This window comes from Oryzias latipes, chromosome 1 (genome assembly GCF_053564925.1).
Source record: "Oryzias latipes strain Hd-rR chromosome 1, Olatipes_Hd-rR_3.1".
NCBI classification, from domain to species: Eukaryota; Metazoa; Chordata; class Actinopteri; order Beloniformes; family Adrianichthyidae; genus Oryzias; species Oryzias latipes.
In genome coordinates this window covers 17,462,055-17,484,326 of record NC_136237.1, presented here as the reverse complement: position 1 = coordinate 17,484,326, position 22,272 = coordinate 17,462,055, and the positions used below count along the sequence as shown (strand labels likewise).

The 22,272-nt window shown below is 38.7% G+C and overlaps 3 protein-coding genes across 3 annotated transcripts in view; 1 reads left to right on the top strand and 2 right to left on the bottom strand.

The window, feature by feature from the left end:
- Positions 1-6,669, top strand: part of LOC105357440 (uncharacterized) — a 42,767-nt gene extending 36,098 nt beyond the window's left edge. The window contains exons 67-78 of the mRNA XM_078950523.1: positions 204-289; positions 390-519; positions 715-908; positions 1,024-1,114; positions 1,214-1,343; positions 1,422-1,603; positions 2,136-2,291; positions 2,378-2,514; positions 2,884-3,014; positions 3,147-3,241; positions 3,368-3,596; positions 6,149-6,669. Of these exons, the coding sequence (XP_078806649.1) occupies positions 204-289; positions 390-519; positions 715-908; positions 1,024-1,114; positions 1,214-1,343; positions 1,422-1,603; positions 2,136-2,291; positions 2,378-2,514; positions 2,884-3,014; positions 3,147-3,241; positions 3,368-3,596; positions 6,149-6,237 (1,650 nt within the window). The 3' untranslated portion in view covers positions 6,238-6,669. The remainder of the gene's footprint in view (positions 1-203; positions 290-389; positions 520-714; positions 909-1,023; positions 1,115-1,213; positions 1,344-1,421; positions 1,604-2,135; positions 2,292-2,377; positions 2,515-2,883; positions 3,015-3,146; positions 3,242-3,367; positions 3,597-6,148) is intronic.
- Positions 6,670-9,234: 2,565 nt separating this feature from the next.
- On the bottom strand, positions 9,235-10,668 carry LOC105354535 (lipopolysaccharide-induced tumor necrosis factor-alpha factor homolog). Its single transcript, XM_011478018.4, has 4 exons — positions 10,556-10,668; positions 10,252-10,281; positions 10,037-10,169; positions 9,235-9,490 (listed from the first exon to the last, which is right to left on the bottom strand). The coding sequence occupies exons 2-4, from the start codon at positions 10,274-10,276 to the stop codon at positions 9,382-9,384; spliced, it is 267 nt and encodes an 88-aa protein (XP_011476320.1). The 5' UTR covers positions 10,277-10,281; positions 10,556-10,668; the 3' UTR covers positions 9,235-9,381.
- A 714-nt stretch (positions 10,669-11,382) lies between these two features.
- txndc11 (thioredoxin domain containing 11) lies at positions 11,383-22,266 on the bottom strand. Its single transcript, XM_004066092.5, has 13 exons — positions 21,929-22,266; positions 21,091-21,187; positions 20,860-20,979; positions 20,446-20,543; positions 19,068-19,197; positions 18,824-18,917; positions 18,584-18,696; positions 18,290-18,493; positions 16,232-16,916; positions 15,794-15,981; positions 14,570-14,682; positions 14,371-14,451; positions 11,383-13,087 (listed from the first exon to the last, which is right to left on the bottom strand). Exons 1-13 carry the CDS (start codon positions 22,051-22,053, stop codon positions 12,598-12,600), a joined length of 2,538 nt encoding a protein of 845 aa, XP_004066140.1. The 5' UTR covers positions 22,054-22,266; the 3' UTR covers positions 11,383-12,597.
- Between the last annotated feature and the right edge of the window lie 6 nt (positions 22,267-22,272).

Sequence of the window (22,272 nt, the reverse complement as noted above, 5' to 3'; positions counted from 1 at the left end):
GAATTTATCTTGATGAACTTGTCTCCTGATGCATAAACATACCTCAACTGCAGTAGTGAAATTAGTCGCTAACTTTCCCACAACTGACCTAGCTATAATTTGGTAAGAAAAAATAAATGGATAATCTAAATTCACCTGAACCAATAGACTAAAAATAGTGTCTTCTTTGGTTAAATGTGTACTTTGTCTTTTGTGACCAACAGCTGACCTGCATGTACAACTACATTAGAACAGAGCCAGATGTCACCAGGTTTGACCTTTACCCTCCAGATGTGCTGCTGTACTATGAGTAAGAAAAATTAATTCACAGTCATTTCTTGAAATGTTGTAAAAGCAAAAATTGACTTCATTTCAGATATATAACTGGTATTTTTCTTTTTTGCCTCCAGTTACTCTCTGGTGACACAGAGCAGCTGCAGGTCATATTTTCAAGAGCTGGCAGATGCAGACTTCTCTGTTTTCTCTTCAGTCCTCAGCTACAAACTGACTGCTCTGTTTGACAATGCAAGGAGCTGCCTGGTGAGTCTACACTAAAAAAAACTGTTTCTCATATTGACACTTTTTCAAGAAGTGATCAAAAAATATTTTGTTGTAGTTCAATAGGTGAGGCTCAAGATAACCATATTTTGAATAACACTGAATCGGCTGAATTGTCACAAAAGAAGGCTAACCAGCGAAACAAAAAAACAAGTTTTCTCTTCTTTCATCCTTAAGGGAATACCAAACACAACAGGTTTGACGGCAGATCAAGTATCAGTTTTGGGAAACATGTGCTGCATGCTCGATGGTTCCTACATTAAAAGCTCTGACCCATCCATCCTGGAAAAACTCAAAAACTGTCCAGATCTCACTGCTGCTCAGGCAGCTGCAGTTGTAACCCTTCTGACCAATGGAAATACACAATACGGGTATGTCAGCAATTTCAAACTCAAAAATTTCAAACTTAAAAATTTGAAACTTGATGTCTCACAAACATTTTAATGTAATAATCTCCTTAAACCTTGTTTTTTTTTCTAAATTCAGAACTCCTTCAAAGTGGAATCAGACAACTCTGACAAACCTGGGGATGTTCCCTTTGTATTTGCCTACATCTTTCTATGATAATTTTGATAAAGTGAGTAAACACATGCATTTTACTGTTCAGCACAGAAGCTAACATATACAGGACATCACACTGGGATTTTTATCTCATGACTTGTACTTTTCTATGCAGAGCACCAAGGTCACTTTTTTGAAATCCTTCTTAAAAGTTATCAAGGACAACAAAGTGAGCAGATTTAAGAGAAGGCAGCTGAAGGAAGTAATAAGACAGTCCATCAAAAATAGGTCAAAGAGATCTACAGGTCAGAAACCCTGTCATTTATTTGCTTTTCGCATCAATCTGATGTTTTACTTAATCATGTGTCTCATTTTGTTCACAGACTGTACAGTGGGGAATATCACCCAGGTCACCATCAGTGACAGCACCTTCCCCCTGGACTATGATGTTACCCAGTTTAATAACTGTCTATCAAATACAGTTGTTAAAGACAATTTTGATGCCATCACAGAAAAAGTTGATGAAGTGGAATACCTTAAAATCGTTCTCCAAAAACTCGGAGAGGTATGTAACTCTTTTGAGATGGATATGAAGAAATGTTTTTAAAACATCAAAGGATCAAATTATGTGAAACGACTATGGTAATAAATGGCAATATGCTATTACCACACCCAATGCACCTATTGCCCTGTTCCCTCTCTAATAAGTACACTTTCAGTTTCATATACACACATTTAACACGTATAGATACATGTACATATAGAAACACCAATAGAAACAAACGACACACATTTGTCATGTATAACACTCATTTAACACTTCATTTAAATTTTATTCCCCAACACAGTCAATTGCACCCCCACACAATTCAAATTTATATTCATAAATGTTAACCACTAAATGTCTATCTTCTACTTGGATTTATTTTAGTTTGAAATCTGTTAACCTTTTCTGTTTGTCATTAAACCTCCAAAGCAAAATGATCTGAAGGTTTTTTGTTTTCCGTATTTTTTTGTTCTTTATGTTAAGACATGATGAAAACAGTTTTAGTGTTAAGTTATCGCGATTATAATAACAAAAATGTATATTATTGTAGGCTTACAACTTCAGCATCCCAGAAGATCAGGTTCAAGTTTTAGGTCCAGCATCCCGTGTTGCTACCATTGATGACATCCGCTCATGGACCATCACTCAAGTGGACACACTTTCTGCTTTGATGGACTCATCAAACGGGGACTGGGATCCAAGTTTGGTAAGCAAACCCAGTAGCATGTGTTGTTTTTTGTGTGCAAATCTTTACACTTTCTGCTCCAATCGGTGCATGTTTTTATCTTCCAGGCAAAAGTAATCATCTCCAAATATCTGGCTGTGGCAAGAAACTCACTTGGTAGAGCAGAACTGAATGCAATCAAAGGACCTAACCTCTGCTCTCTTGATCTGAGCGTCATCCAGTCAATTTCTTCTCAAAACCTCAAGTACGTAATTATTGTAGTTCACATAAGGAAATGGATTAAACCCGAGCACAGCCCTTCTGTCTGTAGTTTGTGTTCAAGCTGAGCTTTCTGAGTCCCTTTTACATTCATTTTACGTAAAATATTACTTCCTAAGCCCGCCACACGTAACTATTATCTTACTTGAATGTTTCCTCTGTAACCTGTAACACTGATATGGACTGGTCACTTATCCAGACTATATCCTGCCTGTTTGTCCATGTAAGTTAGAACAGGATCAGGACACCACCTAACCCTGTTCAGAGCAAAGAGTAAAACAGGAGTTGAATAAATGGAGGGCTACAGCTCCACTGGTTATTTTCTCATGTGTTTCTTAATTTTTGTCTTTTGCAGAGAAGCTGAAGCGCTTAATGTTAACAGCTGCACCCTAGAGGCAAAGAAAGAACTTTTCAACATTTCTAGTCAATCATCTAGAGCCATCACACGGAAATCTCCCTCTTACCTGCTCATGAAACAATTCCTTGGTGAGTGAATCCAACCACTCACACATCCATGCATGTTTGTGTTGTTACAATACACTTTTTTTTTTAACAACAGGTGGAAAAAAGCTCTAAAGAATGTTAAGACTGTTTGACAGTATTTTTTTTTCTTTCCAGGAGGTGCACCTCTTGACTACATCCGAGGTTTGGCGTCTTCCAACATTAGCATGGACCTGGAAACCTTCAGTAATTTGGATCCAAACGTTGCGCTGGTCAGTTCTGTGTTTATGTGTTAACCAAAAGTCATTACATTAATTTTTATGAAGATTTTACATGATTTTTTTGTAGCTGTCATGCTATCTTAAAAGTATAAGTGTATTTTCCCCCGCTCTTCACAGAGTTTAACTGTCAATGAAGTAAAAGGTCTACTTGGCACCAACCTGCCAGATGTGAAGTCTTATGAAAACCAACCACTGGTACAGGCCTGGATCAGAAGTCAGTTACAGTCAGAGCTAGACACTCTGGGTCTGAATCTGTCTGGAGGCAGAGCTGACCCGGTAACCACCCCCACAACCCCAACCAGTTCAGGAACTGCAACAGCTGGATCAGGGGGTTCTACAACTACAGGTGAGTCCTGAAGACAGTGGGAACTAAAGGATAATATTTTGGTAAATTTAGTCAAGAAAGTGAGAATAAATCAAAATGTTAAAAAGAAATTTAACAATGACAATTTTTTTAGTGCTAGTTTTCCCAAATTAGCACATTTAGTGTGCTAAGATTAGTGCTGTCATGCGATTAATTTTTTGTGAGATAAATTAATCACGACCTGTAATTAAAAATCTATTTTTAATCTAAACTTGTCATAATTGTTGTAAAAAGTTTCATTTTGAGATATTTTCATTTAAATTAGTGACAATGTGGCACTGTAAAAAAATTCACATCTAAAAAAGGGGCTTTATGAAGTTTTCCTTAAATAACAGACTTGCAACCTTTACTTTTACACCAACAAGGGTTTATTTTTTCAATCTTGAACAATTAAGAACAAAAACCAAACAAAACATCAGCTCCAGAGTGCCATAACTCAACTCGTGAAATAGTAGAAACTCTTTTATCAGTAATCCATGAAATATTGACCATAAACCTCTTAATACCATAAAATATGTTTAATACCATAACATACATTTTGACAAATCTTATTCCATAGTTTACTGTCCCATGCAATCCACCCTCCACATGCCCCATTAATTTATGAAAATGAGCACCTTGTTGGGCTTTATACCTTACATAATAAATAATACTGTTTTTGTTTTGGGTTAGTTCTGTAAAGAGCTACAAAGTCGCATACACACCGTTGACTCGCGTTTAAGCGACAACTTCCAATGAAAAGTCTATGCAAACGCACGCAGAATATCTGGCTTCCAGATTTGGAACGCATGTGATTTTGCTTTGCAACGCAAGATTTTAAGTCCAGTCGCATACGTACAAATCGGGTGTTTATTTATCGTGCGCTGAAAGTTCAACCGGTTGAACATTTTCAGGCTGAATTGCAGCACTGTGACAAATCGGAGACTCTGATTTGTTAGTGACGTGTAATTAGCGTCCTTTGTAATGTCAATCGTAAACATGATGAGGAACAGAGCTGTGAAAGCAAAAAGCCTGGAGCAAAATTAGCAGGATTTGCATTGCTTAATATTTTCCTCTATTTTAGATGGCGGACAAGCGCTAGTAAACGGTAAAAACACAAAAGAAGAATCCCCCTCCCTGCCTTTCAGGCCCTGGTCTGATGTGTACACCACCGGCTAAATGCACTTTCATGAAACCGCTGGTGTGGCACCAGTCTGGCAGCAGCGCGATTTGAGCGGCGCAATTTAGGTAGCATGGAAGGAGTTTAAACATCTGAATTTTGCTAGATCACCGCGGCACATCTACCAATCAGTCACGTGACACTTTTAGTGGGTAGAATACAAATCCAAGGCAAGTGTTTTCATAAAAAATAGTCCTGATCTCTCAGCATCATCCGCTTCTTCCATGCATTGTAGATGGCATAGACACAGGCACCACTGTAGCAATCAGACTATAACATTATCTGGAATTTTCTTCCAAATGCAGCTAGTGCGTCAAGCTCAGGAACACATTTTTGGACGGCGGCGAGCAAAGAATTTGCAGCGTGAATCGCGTTCTGTGTGGACCCAGCTTAAGAATTCCCCCAGGTTGGCCTGACTTGAGGGTGAGAGCAGGAAAGCTCAAGTATAGCACAAGGTGGAGCTAGCTTCATGAAGCTGTTAATGCCGTTGAAAGACCTGGATAATGATTCTTTGATAGCTGTACAATAAAATAGCTCAAACATCTTTTTTTTATCCTCTAAACCCATTTATTTCCCTTTCGGGGTAATACATAAAAGGGACGGTCACTCCTGGGCAAAGGCAGGGTACACCCTGGACAAGTTGCCAGTCTGATGCAGGGCCACAATCACACACCCACATACACTCTCAGTCACAACAAGGGACAATTGAGAGTAACCAATTAACCTATGATGCATGTTTTTGGGTTTTTTTGGACGATGGGAAGAAGCCGAAGTCCTGGAGAAAACCCACACATGCACAGGGAGAACATGTAAACTCCACACAGAAATGTCCCCCATTGGGTACTCTGTTTTGGGTCCCCCAGCCAGGACTTGTGCTGGGGCCTTCTTCCTGTGAGGCAAGAGCGCTAACCACTGTGCCACCGTAAAGCCTCAGCTAAAACATTTAAAAGAGAGTATTTCAAATATGTTGTTGGTGGCGCAGTGTAGCGCTCTTGCCTCACAGCAAGTCCAGGTGGGGGACCTGAAACAGAACATCAATGGGGGACCTTTCTGTGTGGAGTTTGCATGTTCTCCCTGTACATGCCTGTACATGCATGGGTTTTCTCCAGGGTCTCCAGCTTCCTCCCACCATCCCAAAACATGCTTCAGAGGTTAATTTGGTCAATTTAAATTGTCCATAGGTGTAAGTGTGAATGGGTGTGTGATTTTGGCCCTGCAACAGACTAGCGACCTGTCCAGGTTGTCCCCTGCCTTCGCCCAGAAGTGGTCGGGATAGGCACCGGCAGCCCCGTGACCCCGAAAGGGATAAAACGGCAGAAGATGAATGAATGAATGGATGAATGTTGGTTCCTAAAAGCAAGTCTTTGTGTTTCAGGTAGCGGAGTACGAATCCAAGCAGACATCGGCTTCTCCTTCCTTGTTTTTCTGGCAATCCTCCTCACTTCTCAGCTCATCACTGTCTGAACCATGCTCTGAATCATTGGATTACAAAATCTTTTTTTCATTAAGAGAGAAAAATGTTATTATTGGTGACTAATTGATGTAAAATAACGTTAAGGATGTTCTTTGTGATTAAAATTTCTCCTAAATAATACCAGGTTTATAATACCAGCTAAAGGATTATCTTGAATTACTGTAGGCTAAATGTTAGATAATCTGTTTCTTTATTTCGTTCCATGCTTTTTGAATTTATGACATAACACATTCTAGCTCCAAATGACTTTACTACTCTACTTTACTTTGCAAATTACTATTGTAAAACTAACAATAAACATGTTATACTACATGTTATTGGAAGTTTCTTTAAAAAAAATTTAAATTATTTTTTTCTATCTGTTACCAAAATTAATGTGGTGTACTGTAAAAAATTAATAAATAAAAGCATTAAAATAAAAAGGACCGGTGCATTTTTAAGTCTGCAGTTGACTAATTGGTAGGTGTGGCCTACCTACCAGACATGGCGATGGAAAACTGCGGAGTGGAGGACAATTACTCTATCCTAAAAACGAGTCAATGCCTAAAAAATAAAGTTCCTTGGTTTTGTTTGACAACACACCAAGAATTCTACAAAACTGATTGATTTTGACTCATAAAGACAACTTTTGTTTTCTCTTAAAAAAAGGAATAAACATTTCATTACATTCTTGTAAAGCTGACTGACCAGTAACGCTTTATAATAAGAGTCCTTAATAAACTATTCATAAAACATTAACAAGCACTAGTAATGTTTTAGTAAGCTGCTTATAAGTACATTAATTAGCATTTGTAAATGTCTTACAACTGACTTAAAAGTTTATATAAGCTGTTTATAAATACATTAACATATCCCTTAATAAACTACTTATAAGACATTAACAAGCATGAGTAATGTGGTATTAAGCTGCTTATTAAGACTTTTATTAGCATTTGTTAATCCTATTCACAAGATATTTATAAATTGCTTGTATGGGATTAATAAATATATTAACAGTGTTTTTATTGACAGTTAATTGAGTGTTTTGCAGACCCCCAATCTAAAGCGTGACCATATAAGGGGTGATCTTTACAAGCCATTTATAAATTACTTCTTGTATCAAAGATGTCTAATATCAAAAAATATACAAAAGGACTCTGGTTTGCCATTAAATCTCCTGCTCATTTTGGCCAAAATTTCATTTTCATAAATGTAAATTCTCTGGTTGAAAACCCTGTTTCATTGTATTCTTTTCTGAGTTAACCCCTGTGCTATCCTAGGCACTTTAACATTGGGAGTTGGGTCATCTAGACCCACTAGACAGTGCGCTGAACCTTTTTTCTTCAATGATTTGTGAACCTCACTGCTGTCCATGGATTCCATGAAATCTTTCCAACTTTATCCACCTTTGTCATGGCAGGGAGAACATGTCAATGCAAGGGTGGGGTAATCTAAGATATGACAAGGGTTAAACCTTAAAAATATAGGGTTAAAAATTCAAGATTTTCTCGTAGAGTTTTACCCCTCTATTTCTATTCTTGTTTTTTTATACTTATGTGTATTTCGTAATTGCAATATGTTCTTATTGCATACCTGAAAGTGAATCCCAGTGAAATGGCATAATGTGCAATAAAGTTTATTTAAAAAAAAAAAAGATAAATTGCTTGTATAGGATTAATAAATACATTAACAGTTCCCATGTCCAGCTGGACTCACATTTTTTTAAGTCCAGCTGATATGACTGAACCTCAATACTACACCACTTGGATGAACGAGAACCTTCATTGACAGTTTGAGTGTTTTGCAGCCTTCTAAACTGTGGGCCACAAAGTACAGAATAAGAACAATGACCTTTATAACACTAACTAAAGCCACAAACATATTACAACTCTTCAATACATCACAACAACAATGTGAAAGAAGAGACACATGTACTGTCCTTTACAGATTGGGCCTTAGTGCCCTATAACATTTCTAACTAAACAAATTTTAATAGACTTCAAAATGTTTCCACTCAGAATCTGCCCTTTCCAAGGGGCAGCAACTGTCCACTAGCAATTTATAAATGACTTGTAAAGATAATAATAATAAATTTTATTTGTATAGCGCTATAAATGGCACACAAAGACGCTTTACAACACGTGAGAAACAGTCAATAAGAACAAGAGCTAATACAAAAGGAATACTAATAAAAACATAGAAGACAGATTTAAGATTAAAAGCTATTTTAAAAAGATGGGTTTTAAGTGATTTTTTTGAAACTGGGAGGTCAGTGCAGCCTCTGAGATGTTGGGGCAGAGTGTTCCATAGGGTTGGAGCAGCAATGGAGAAGGCTCTGTCTCCCCAATTTCGACGCTTGGTCAGACAGGGGAGAGACAGAAGGTTAGCATCGGACGAGCGCAGAGAGCGGGAAGGGGTGTGACGCTGGAGGAGATCGGTGAGGTATGTTGGGGCCAGGTTATGAAGGGCTTTGAAAGTGATGAGGAGAACTTTGAATTTGATACGCTGATCGATGGGGAGCCAGTGAAGGTTCTGAAGGACGGGGGTGATGTGTTCACGGGAGCGGGTGTGTGTGAGATCACCCCATATATGGTCACACTTTAGATTGGGGGGCTGCAAAACACTCAATAAACTGTTAATAAGAACACTGTAAATATATTTATTAATCCCATACAAGCAATTTATAAATAGCTTGTGAATAGGATTAACAAATGCTAATAAAAGTCTTTATAAGCAGCTTGTTAATGTCTTATAAGTAGTTTATTAAGAAATATTTTAATGTATTTATAAACAGCGCTTTGAGATTTTACCCAAAAATATAAAGCGCATTCTAAATAAAATTTATTATTATTATTAACTTGTAAGTCAGTTGTAAGACCTTTACAAATACTAATTAATGTACTTATAAGCAGCTTACTAAACCATTACTAGTGCTTGTTAATGTCTTGTAAATAGTTTATTAAGGATTCTTATTATAAAGCGTTACCGACTGGCCTTTAAAAAACATTTAATAAAAGGTAGATGAAACAAACATGAACAGAAAAATTGCTCTTAAAAATGGGCAAACTGTTGGAGAACAGAAACAAATTATAGGGAAAACTTGTAATAAGATCACCTAATGAATAAATGGTTAATTAGTTGCTAAATGGCTAAATCTATAAACGTTTATAAACTCCGAGGATAGTTTTGCAGGAGGGGCAGGAGTGTTTGGCATCTTTCACACGGTCCACACAGAAGGGGATGAGGCAGCACCCCAAAACAAACCTGGAGAGGGCAGCAAAGAGTCCAGATCAGTCAACTTAACCATTCAGCAAAGACAACAAAAGATCATAACAAATATAAATCACATTAACCCTTGTGCTATCTTAGATGACCCCACCCTTACATTGACGTGTTCTCCCTACCATGACAAAGGTGGATAAAGGTGGAAAGATTTCATGTAATCCATGGACACCTGTGAAGTTCACAAATCATTGAAGAAAAAAGGTTCAGAGCACTGTCTCTTGGGTCTAGATGACCCAACTCCCAATGTTAAAGTGCCTAACATAGCACAAGGGTTAAAGTCCCATATTTGGCTGGCACACTTCCTGACATGATCTGGTGTTGGAGTACTTTGATCTTGGAGCTCAGTATCATAGTCTCTTCAGATCCCTGTCGTATTATTTGTCTCTTTAATTTGTGAAATAATTGATCCACTGTTCACTGTGGGTATCCAGTTTATTTAAGATAAAACAGTTTTACAGTGGCTTCCTCATCATTTCCTAAAACAAAATTATTTGTATGCAACTGTGAAAATGAAGCTCCTCTTACCCGCAAAAGAAGAGTCCCCCACAGAGAAGGTAGGTGAGTAGACCAGCAGAGTGGTCCACCTTGGATAGGACTGTTCGATGGCACTTTGGACAAGCTATCTGGACTGGATTGGCTCCTAAAGGCCTAACAGCCACTAACATGTAGAGAGAAACAAAACAAAGCTGAAGAAATTAAATGATCTAATCTCATGTTTCACAGTTCCGGTTTGGACTCACCGACTGACGTTTGAGGGATTGACATTGTTCCTGCAGATGAAGGAAATGATTAGGATGCATCAATATATGTATTTTTCTCATTGTTAAAATTTTAAACATTGAAAAATATGAGACTTGAATTTCTCAGCGCTTGCGGAGCAGAATTTATTTGCATAGTTGTTCAAAATGAATTTAATAGTCAGACTCACAGATGTCGATTACCACAAAATGACAAACTTATAAAAAAAAATTAGAATAATATTTATTTTATCTAATAACAAATTGAAATGACTTGAATTGATTGTCAATTGAACTGTATACTTACAGCGCGTTAGGAGGATTGGGGTCGTCAGATTGAGCAGATTTTTCTCAGTTCTATCAGGCCACACCTTCCCTGACTGCCTTAAATGCTTCTCCAGAAGTCATGAGACTTCCAACCCAGACAGCATACTCACACACAGTGTATGCAACACACAGGGGCAGGAGGCTTCGATGTCTCCCTCCCTGTAACCCCGCCTTGAGAATGTCCCCAACAAGAAGAATTAGACATAAACCTTTAATAATGTTTGTAAATGTCGAGTCATTTCATGTTACGTGCAAATAAGTCAGCTTGGTAAGTTAAAATATTTCTCAATTTGTTTTTTTGTCTCCATCAGATCCTCAACTGCCTCTTCATTTTTCTTCATCCCTTGTCTTTTGTTATTAGCCGAACACTGACTTTAATAATTTTACACAAAATCCATTTGATCAACGTTTTAGAAACTAAATATGCTTCTTTCATTAGTTGTGTCCAAATATCAATTTGAACAAAAAGGAAGAGCTACAAAGACATTCTAAACCAGAGGGTGTGTTTGAGGAGTTTGTGATGTGTGCAGCGTGACACCGAGCATCTACAGATAATTCTCCTTTCAGGGGGGAATTAGCATCACATGTCTGTGCTGCTCTGAATTACATGTGCCGTTTAACTCTTTGTTGAACATCAGCAGCGCCACATTCCTGCTTGGTGACCACAAACTTTATGGGAGCGCTCAAAAGCCACTTTTGTACGAGTCTTAAAAAAGAGGATTTTACTCCACGTTAAAGTTGACATACAGTGATGGAGAGAAACAAATATCACAAAGTATATTTAACAAAGTTAAATAAAAGTCAGAGGAAGATGAAAGGCTTTAATCAGTAAAAATATTTTAAACATAAACAAACTGCAGCATCTCATGTTTAATACCTCAACAGTTACATAAAAATATTTAAATGACTCAGTGAATTTTGTAAAAATAGATCAGTGTAAAAAGCCCTGAACAAACCCCTCACAAAACTTTATTTTTGTTGTTCTCAAGTGTTTGTGCTGCTCACGTTGAGCAGCACAAATAGTTAAAAAGCATTCCTGACATTAAAAAATGTAATATTATTTTCTAAATTTGTAATATTTAGCAAATTTCTTGCAGCTTTAAGTTAATTACAATGAGCTTTATTCATGCAGATTGGCACTGTTCTATAGTAGAAATAAATAAGCCCATTATGGAGCATGGAGGCATTTGATTTTCTGGTTTTACCATTCAAATAAAACACAAAACAATAACCAGGGATGCAAAAAAAGAAGTACAAAATAAACAAACAAAAAACCTGTAATGCTCCACTAGAAAAATGCATACTTATTTTTAATTTCAAGCAAATTCCCTAGAAATTAGAAAGGAAACCAAAAAATGTCACCATAAGTCACCCAAATAATGATTTGCTTTTTGTGCAAACTGGATTCAGAAAAAGATTAAACAAAGAAAAGATCCAAGCCCTTCATTTAACTTAGTAACAGAAAGTTTTGAACCAGTTTAATATCCGTCTCTTTACTTTCTGAAGTGCTCTTGCATCGAAGCGTCCCAACTAACTAAACATAAACTTTCCACGAACAAAAGTATTACTTTCTTCACCTCACTGTTAATACAGCAAAAACGCAGATCTAGTGAGTAAAAGTACAAAACTGATGTACTAATAGAGCCCAAAGGCGTTTCTTTTTCCTGATCTGTCTCAAACTTTGAAGATTAAAGTCATGGTAGCCACAAAATTAAGGTGTTCTTCTTTACCAGCAATAGGGCAGGATCAGGATTAAAACTGCAGTGTTTGAAGTGATTTCCCAAAATAGTGTGTTTCTTTGAATGGAAAAGTTCAAAGCTCTTTTTAGTTTCCGACCACCATCATCATTTTCCGACCTTTATAAGAGTTGGGGTCGACTTGCAACTGTTAACCTTCATATTCTCGGTTTGCTCCTAGGAAGAAATTTTCCCCTTTAGATTTTAGTGATATTTCTGTCACCCTCCTTTCTCAGGCATCATCACAGCTTCTTTTTTTTCTCCTCATGATCGAGTTTTCTCTTCATCAGGAGGCCAAATGGCTTTTTTTCTGTACGGACTCCTTTTCTCCCCCCTCAGGGTGCTCCTTTGCCTCTGTTCTGTCCTTCAGTGCTCTAAGCAGGACTCTGAGCAGCGTGTTTTCATTCAGCAAGCTTTCAGAAGTGTCCGCCAGCTCCTGCAGCCGCCTCAGCGCCTCCTCCAGCTGCCGGCTTTTCTCCCGATGCTGCTCCTCTAACTTTTCCTCCAAACTGCGCAGTTCAAACTTCAGTCTGCGGTTGTCCAGCCACAACTGCGCCAGCTGTTTGGACAGACGTTCGCGGGCGTGATGCAGCGCTTGAACCTCCTGCCGGAGAGCCTGGAACTCTTTGCGGAGGACGGCAGCGGGTCCAGACGGCTGCGTGTCCACAGACTGTGTGTCTGCGGGATCAGCAGAGCTGCAGTGCTGCAGGATGAAGTGCAGGAGGTTGGGTAGCGTGATGGGAAGGTCATCAGGGTACTTCACACTGAGATGTTTTCTACAAGAGACAAACCAGAAACACAACCATGACAAAAAGGCCTAAAAACTCACTCAATATTTTCAGGAAATTACCCGTATATATATTTTCTTATGCCAACTTGAAGTTACCACACTTTTTCTTTAAGGATATATTTTAAATTGAGATTACTAACAACTTCAAAAGGCTAAATAGTGTGGTCTACCAAAGTAACCTGTGTGATTTCAATTACACACAAAAAAAACAATTGGATAGAAAAATGCACAACAACATCACATTTTTAGCAATTTACATATTCAACATCTTCCCTCACTTTTCTCTACTCCTACTACAATAAGTCCAAACCCTGTGAAAACTTAAATGCATAATTTTTAGTCCCAAAACCACTTAATAGAAAAAATCTTCCATGTTCAGCTTTAACGCCTTGACACCTATTGATGCAAATATGCATCAGCCCACTTTGGCTCCAGAATTAGCTTAATTTAAGAACTACATGAAAGCAAAAACAGAAGTCCATGTTTTTTTCATAGTTTGAAATAAATTCAGTGACTTAACTCACTTTCAATGTTCTAAGTATTTCTTTTAAAAAAAAAGTTTCACTTTCCAATGGATCTGGATTTTGAATATAAAGTAGAATTACGGTATTGTGGTTTAGGCTCACAACCAGTTCAAGGCACTGTCAGGCAGTAAGAGTTGGGTTTTACAGGGCTCAATGTTAGTTCTTCATTTGCAAGATAATTCAAATCAAAAATATGCCCCAAACCCTCAAGACTTATCTGAGTTGAAGCTCCTTGTCCACGGTTTTTTAGGATTGTTTTTTTCAAATGCAGAACAATCACGCTTTATGGGGATGTGTCAAAGACATTTCAAAACTGCCTCAAATCCTATTCAAACTTAAAGCCTACATTTGATTTTCTAGACAAAAGACCACATGTAGTAGTATTTTTGTTGTATGAATGTCACATAAGCAGTAAAGAAAAAAACAAATATTTCAAAAACCACATAAAAGCCAAAAAAGGAACTTTTTGCCAAAAAAAGTTATTGTGACCGCTAGATGAAATCATGTCTTTGTTGTTTGTTGGCAGAAAATCTGTTCTTTGTTTTTCATAAGAGTGCCAAATTTTGGTGATGATACTTTTAGAAAAATCACAATATAAATTCCAGTTAAAGCCAAACTGTGTTTTCATAGCAGTCTCTGCAAAATACTGTCTCAACATTTACAGGAAATTCAAACCTGACTTCAAAAAAATATGCAACATGTAAATAGCTACAAAAAAATTCAAAAGAGTGTTGATTACTCTCACCTGAATCTGGGGAACAGAAGGATTGAGGGAACGTGGTCCACCATGAACTCCCAGGGAAGGTCGTTCCGTGCAACATTCACCCTGAGCGCAGAGCCATGAGGTTACTCTCGTTTTCTTCGACAGTAAAAACTGGACGCTGACCTACTCCCGAAAGGGTTTCTGAATTATGAGGACAACAGCGCGTTAACCTGAAGGGTACCTGGCCACTGTGATGGTATCGTTTCCCTGCAGCAACCTGGCCAGCTGGATGAGGATGTGGTTCAGAACGGAGCAGAAGCCGCACCATTGAGTGTAGTAGAACAGCAGCACATCCTGAAACACAAACACAACTTAAAGCATCACCTCACTCACACCAAAGAGACATTGACTAGATGCTAAATGTTAGTTTGCTCTGAGGAATAAAAATTGGACTCTGGATCAATGAAATAAAGGCCATGTGATTTAGATTTACACAGGAACGGATGCATCCAGGTGAAGAGATGAGTGGATGAAGCAACAAATCCTTCATTCATAAAATGGGCATCTTAAGAATGTTGTATATGTTGCTTTCAGAAAATTACATCTTTAGAACAAACATGGCTAGAATTTAACATCAGAGTTCAACATGATTCTGATCATGCATGCCACTGTTACATTAAATAGGGCACTTTTCTGATCCACTTTATTTTCTTCTTGTCGACACACATTTGTTGCAAATGATTGAATCACTGATCATAAATAATTTTTAGCTCTAATAAAGATGCAGACATTTTCATCTTTAATATCAGCAGATACCAATACTGTACCAATACCACATTTTATTTCTTCAAATCGTTTTTTAGGGTTACAGGTAAAATTAGATGATAAAATCTGCTGAAATGAATATTTATAAAACTGTTTGCGTTATAAATTTGAACAAAAACTCCCGCATCTTCAAGTTAAAAAACAAAGTTTTTTTTAGCAAAGAAAGATAGGCATTTCAGCTTTACTGGAAGCCAAAACGCTTGTTTTTTTCCATCAGTAATTTGGAGGCTAAACACTTGTCAAAGCGATGTTGGATTGTGTGGATTTAACCAATAAAGATATTGCATATCGGAAAGGACAATCCCATCACTAAAACAATCTGCATCAAAAATCCAGTCAAAGTCAAAAAATTAGTTGAAATAGTGTATATTCGTCCTAAGGTGTAAATTCACACCTTGTGTTTTGAAATATCCCTTAAACATGGTTGTTACAAACAAATGTGTCCAACACAAGCAGCTTTCAGTTTCTGTTTGCCGACGTGCTGGACCAGACAAGTTAAGGGGAAAAATCTGTAAGGCAATGAAAATATGAACAATGCAGCCCTTGCATATGAAAAAGGTGATCTAACGACATTGTAGAGAGAGTTTATGTCTGCATTCATACAAAAACTGAAGCTCAGTTAACCAGATCGCCACTTCACCTTTTGAAGTTCCATGACAGACGACAGGAAGGAAGAAGTGGTCAACTCTGTGATGAGGAGAGGTGGGGAAACTGCCCTCTGTTTATCTGAAGACTGGACTTCTTCTTTACTCCCATTCCTGTCCTCCTCTCCAACCAGATGTCTCTGTAATAAGCTGTACGGAGCACTGAAGTTCCTGATGAAGGCCTCTTCGTTACGGCATGAGCAGGAAAACAAAAGTCACTTTTGAGTACAATTCAGTATAAAGGGATTTTTTAGTATTTGGATTTCAGCAGAATAATAAAGATCTTCTAATGCTACAAGGTAAAAATGAAGCTCAACCAGATTTTTCTCACAGAAGTTTAGTAACTTGATTTACTGAGAAGAATCTGCTCAGTTTCAGTTTGACTGATGAAACTGTGTCACCACCAGAATCCAGTCACCGAGTGTCCTTCTTACCGAGAGACTCTGTCAGGGTGGCTGCAGGACTGCGGTGAAGAATGTGATGAGTCTCATCCTTCAGGTTGACAATAGCTGCGAAGGACGCGTCACAGCTCCTGTCAGCACGTGTGGATGTGTCCTGATGCAGAGAAACATTTGTGCTGTCTGATGCTCCAAGCCTCATGGCCAGCGGCCAGTTCAGAGCTTCATCCAACAGATAAAACCTGAGAGTCCTGTTTGTGTGGCACTTGAGCCCTGTGATGCCATCTTTGTCCTGTGGCGGGACAGACAGTGGGCCGGTGTGCTGGACTTCCTGAAAGTCTGTTTCCTCTTTGGTTTGCGATTGATTAAAATGAGGTTCTATCCTTCTGCAGCAGGCACTGAAATGACTAAATGGACTGTAACGGTTGAGAAAGCTGCTACAAGTTGCTGAAGTTTCAGTTCTTGAGGAAGCCAAAGATGGCAGTTGGGTAAGACAGCACTGTCTGAGAAGAGCCTGAAACACCTCTGCCGTCTGGGCGGGGAAGAAGCAGCGGGCAGAGGACGCGGGGGGCGTCAGAGGCCTTAAAGTGAGGCAGACTTCACACGTGCTCGTACTCGTGTGTGGGAGAACTACTGACTGGCAGCAGCGGGAGCGCCAGGAGAAACTCCCGTCCCAGATGGAGAGGTCACAGGAATGATAGCGCACAGCGATGTCTGCAACCTAAAGGACAACAACAACAAAAGCACAGCCATGAGGAATGCTTGACTCAAGTATCACTGAGTGGCTGTAGTTACATGTGGAAAATGTCTTTGATCGGATCAAAGATCAGACTCGAATTGAACTGGGGACACGGGCAGAGAAAAACGTTACACGATTATAACAAACGTTTACATACGCCACACTCTCGGTTGGAATAAATCCTTTTCACATGCGCAGAACTTTTCCAAAATACCGGAAACGGCCCTAGAAGAAGAAATAGCGAGTTCCGTAGTAAACAAACAAAGCTGCGGCATAGAGCGAGAGGATTTTCTAAACAGGCTTTTATTATTATTGTGATTATTATTAAGTGCCTGTTCCCTCATAATTTTCCAAATACGTGCGGGCAGTGCTGTATTCTTGGCCCACAGACATGGAAGAAGGATTAGGATTAGGCTAATACATGCCAACAACATTTAGCTTTTGATGATTTCATAATATTGGGCTATATAAATAAAATTGAATAGAATTGAACATATGGTTCAATAAATTCTATTTCTCTGTGAAAACAAACTTCAAAGGTAGGATATAATAAAAGAAACAAATTGGTTGTGCACATTTTACATAAGCTAAAAAAAAAGTGTCAATATAATACATTTTTGATTCTATGTCTTCTTCAAATAAATCCCTTCATTTAAAGGGCCTTTATCATGCTATTTTTAAGACTTTCAGAGTAAACTACATCCATACTTGTAGTTGGCACACTAAATAAAATAATTTTTATGAAATAGGAGTTATTTCCACAGTTCATTTTGCTACCCAGAAGTAAGACGACTCGATCTCTGTGGCACCACCTTTCCTTCCGTGTGGATGCAGTCCATTTTGGGACGTCATCCCAGAGTGGGCCTCGGCAGCGTGTCTGCATTTCTCACACAAAAACGAACAACATCTGGACTTTTGCAGAGATGGACGTGCATTACAAAAGTATTTTCACGATGTCCGCTAGCTCTGTGGACAAAGTGGGTGTTTATTTTAGCCTGGGGGCGGTGCTGGCAGCGCAGACTCTTCCTGGAAGGGGCGGTTCCTCGCTTACGTACGTCACAATGTGAGAACCTACTTGTTTTGGTGGGTTTAGAGGGGCTGGTGCTTAGAGCGCAGGGTTTTATAGGAATACTCAGAAATGCGTGAATGGATCAAAAAAACACTTTGGGGTTGTTTATGTCAGGAATGAACATTATAATACACTTAAAAGCTCAAAAAAGTTCAATTTCCATGATATAGGCCCTTTAAAATAAAAACAGGTGATAAAATAAAAAAACAAAATGAAAATATAAAATAATAAATGAAAAATATAGGTGCCTTTTATCAAAGCGGGTTCTGGTTTTAGGCTTGATCACCTGTTGCAGGAGGGGACTGGGCTCCGAGCCCAGCGGGTTGTGGGGCAGGAACAGCAGCAGCGCGGGGCCTTTAAGGAGCTCCTGCTCCAGCAGGTGGGACTTTGTTCCTGGAGGCTGCAGCCACTGCAGGACGCTCTGATGGTTTTCAAACACCCAGCGGCAAATGGCCTCTGAAGTGAAGTTACGCTCATTTTGGGGGAAAATCTGAAGAAGTAAAAAGGCGTAGTCAACATGAAAGGCTACTTAAAACATAAAAATGATTACTGAGGGCCACTGGATGCCTAAATCTATTACCAAAGAGGAGTTAAGTCGTCTGTGAAGGTAAACGGTTTTATCCTCTGTGAGTGAGATGGCTTCAGCCACGTGTTTGCTGGTAATTACTCCAAAACGCACGTCGCCCCGGAAATCTGCAGCAAAAAAAAAAAAATGTATAAGTTAAAGCTGCAAACTTTGCGTCATTTTTCTAATCACATAAAATTAAAAGATACCAACTGGGATGCATAATAAAAATGCCACAAAACCAAAACTCCAAACCTCTTTTCAAGGCCTGCAAGGCAGAGGACAGATATGTGAGGTAACCTGGAGGCTGAGGAGAGGAGTTAAACTGGAAGAAGCCCACAACACGAGGCTGTCAAAGACCCAAAAGACAGACAGTTATGAACAGAAAATATAGGAAAAGAAAGAAACAATAGCAACAATCTGGACAGAGAAAACTCTATACCTGGATGATATCAACAACAACAAAGTTAGAAACTTAGAAAAGAAAAGAAAAACAAACCTCATGATTGGAGAGGAAGTCTTCAAGATGAGCTCTGGATGGAAGGTAGGTGAGAGGTGTGATGACTCGGAGCAGAAAACTTTCTACATATGGAGCCACGATCGGGCCGCTGTATTCTATCGGCCCGAATCTGTAGAAACCCAAACGAGATCCACACTGAGGTTTGCTTCTTGAATTCTCTACATTTTAATTAAGTTCATGATTTTGACTGTGAAGAAATGTGGATTAAAGAAAAAAAACCTGCTGGATGGTAAAAACTTTTTAAAAATGGAGTTACTGTTCCAGCATAAAGGATTTTCTGTTTTTTCTCCATGTCATGAAGTGGTAACTAAATTATTGCAGGTTAAGAAAAGGAGGAGAAAGAAGTCCAACGTTAAAAAAGCTGACTGGAAATGAAAACCGGAAGGATTTTTGCCAAAAAAAGGACAACTGCATCAGACAAACTGCACAAATAAACAATTGATAAACCTCATCTCATCTCCAGGATCAACTATTTATCTGGGGTGTAGTTTCTGCTCAGATGATCCATAACACATTTGTTTAAAGAAAATGGATGATACTGGGTAAAAAAAAAAAGTGTTTGACAGTCAACACTTCTGCAAATTGTTTCCACTAAAAAAGATAAAGGAGGTCTGTAATGTTCACCATAGTTACACTTAAACTGTGAAAAAAAGATTGAAAAAAAATGAATCCATGAAAGCTCATTTTTAAAGAATAGGTTTGTATAAAATAGTATAAAAATAATGATTTAGCTCCAACAAAAGCAAGTGTGTGAACACCTGGAGAAGGTCTACACAAATCATGTCACCTCTGTTATTGACAACACATATTGGGTCACATTAAAAAAATATTAAGACTAACCTTTGTTTTTTAACAACATCATAGAAATATTTTCTCTAAAAATCAAATTATCTTAATCCTATGATGACCATTACGGACGTCTCTCATCTTTTCAGGTAGAACAATTTAAGATCTGTGACTAACAAATACTTTTTTGTCCCACTGTACATGATGAGTGTCTATATCCGTGCAATTCAATTGCAATAAAAAAAGTAACAAACGACAGTTAGGTTTGTCTGATGACACTTTTTTGATGAAGTTCAACACACAACGCTGCAGTGTTTTAAAAACCAACTGAAATCTGTAATGGCAATTAGGATCTCTAAGATTGCAGAAAACCTTTTCTGTTGTTGTAATAAAACCCGTCTTACAGAATCTAATGCAATAGGCTGACCTTATTTGACATCTAAGAACATAAACTTTTCCCTATATTTTTGATCTCAATAGTTTATAAAATAATAGGTAATAGTTGACTTGGAATACCTTCAAGCGCAGCTGGAATCGGATTTTAAAGAACTTTTAAAGAACTCCGATTTACCTTCTATAGAACAGATGGATGACGGGGTACTGATAGAAGCGGTTTTGCCTCCTGCATTTCCCCTGACTCCACCAGCAGTTAACAGCCACAAACTGCACCTGCATTTGGGTGAAGACAAACAAAGAAACTGTGCTAACCAAGCAAAACTAATACCTCAAGCTCCATGACTGGGTTTTCCCCCTACTCTTTCATGCATGAGGTTAGACTTTACATCTTTTGATTTAGTTAACAAATGAGCCTCTGAGAGTACGAGTGGATTTCCATCCTCTCAGTACAGTTTCAAGCTATTTTTACAGTAAACCTTCTAGTGTGCATCAGATAAGACATATTTCAAACATGTAATTTAAAAATAACAAATTCATTTTTCTGAAGCTTCTGCTGTAAATATTCTAGATGATGGTCACTTTTGCCTACCTGTTTAGCCAGCTTCTTCGCCACCTGCTGCACCTCCTGCCGAGCAGCCATGGAGTGAGCGCACCACGGAGCGTAGAAGAAAATCAGAGACACCTCGGCCATGCTCCTGAGACGCTCTACCTGGAGAGGGAAGGCTGCCGTTAGGAGTTTAGAAACTACTGTGGGGCCATTAGCGTTCTGTTCTCCTATATTAACCAAAAAGAAATACATCCCTCTGTGGTTGAATCTCACCTGGTCTAACTGACCCAAGTAGAGGTCCACAACTGGAGCATCAGGAGAGAAGAAGCGCACAGGTGGACGAGCTGCTGCCACCACATTCTTTGCCCGGCTGCGGCACATAAGAGACATGTTAACCACAAACCAAACCATTCAAATATACAAGGATTGATTTAACACGCAATTAAAAGCAGATCAAATTTTCATCTCAAGGATTTTGAATTTAGAGCATATAAACACCTTTCTGTGAAAAATGAGCACATTAGCAGTATAATTTAAATTCAACTCTAATTTATTGTCATCATTCAAAGATAAAATTCATTTTAAGTGTGTTGCCGAATTTTTTTTAACGCACACAAGGCTTGTTAAAATTCTTCTAGATGAATGATTGAATGTTGTTTAATTGAGCATAAATCCAATATTTGATGATTTGAAAGATCCTTTAGTTTCTCGTAAAAAAAGCAAAGTGCCAGATTAAAACTTTGGCGTTTATGTAGCAGAGGATAAGCAAAGCAAACATATTTTTTAATAGGCAACATTCTTTAACAATCACCCAGAATAATCCCAAAATATGGGATTAGCATTAACTAGAATGAGCAGCCAGATCTGTGACTCAGCTGTTGTTCTTGTGCTTATTTTGTCAACCTAGTGATCGACTAGATCTAGTAGATGGGATTTGAAAAACGGGGAACACTGCTATCTGTTTAAACTGGTTCAACCACTGGTTAATCCTGCTGTCAAGCAGGACTCAGTCATCTCAGATTAGCTCCACATCGTAGTGGGTCACCTGGTCCTGTTTACATCAAAAAAATAAAAACAAGACGCCCCTTTTACAGCAGGCAAGGCAGCATACCTGCAGGTCAGTTTAACAGCCAGGACGACCAAGACGCTGAGCACGATGGCACCACAGAGTAGATCCGGTCTCCGGGCCATCTGAAACAGCACCTGCCGGAGACACTGCCGCACCCGGCGCAGCATTACAGCCCGAAGTCGCCTTTCCGACTCATTTATATGCACCGGATGCCGCTACAAGCGCCCATTTGCCCAACAGGGGAGGGAAAAGACTGGTTCGACTGGGTGCAAAGCTACCCTGGATTGGACACGACCGCAGTTAGAGAGAAAGGTGTTCAAACCCAGTCAGACCAACCTTCCTTCCACACGTCGACTTTTCACTTCCGCAACAAGACATGCAGAGAC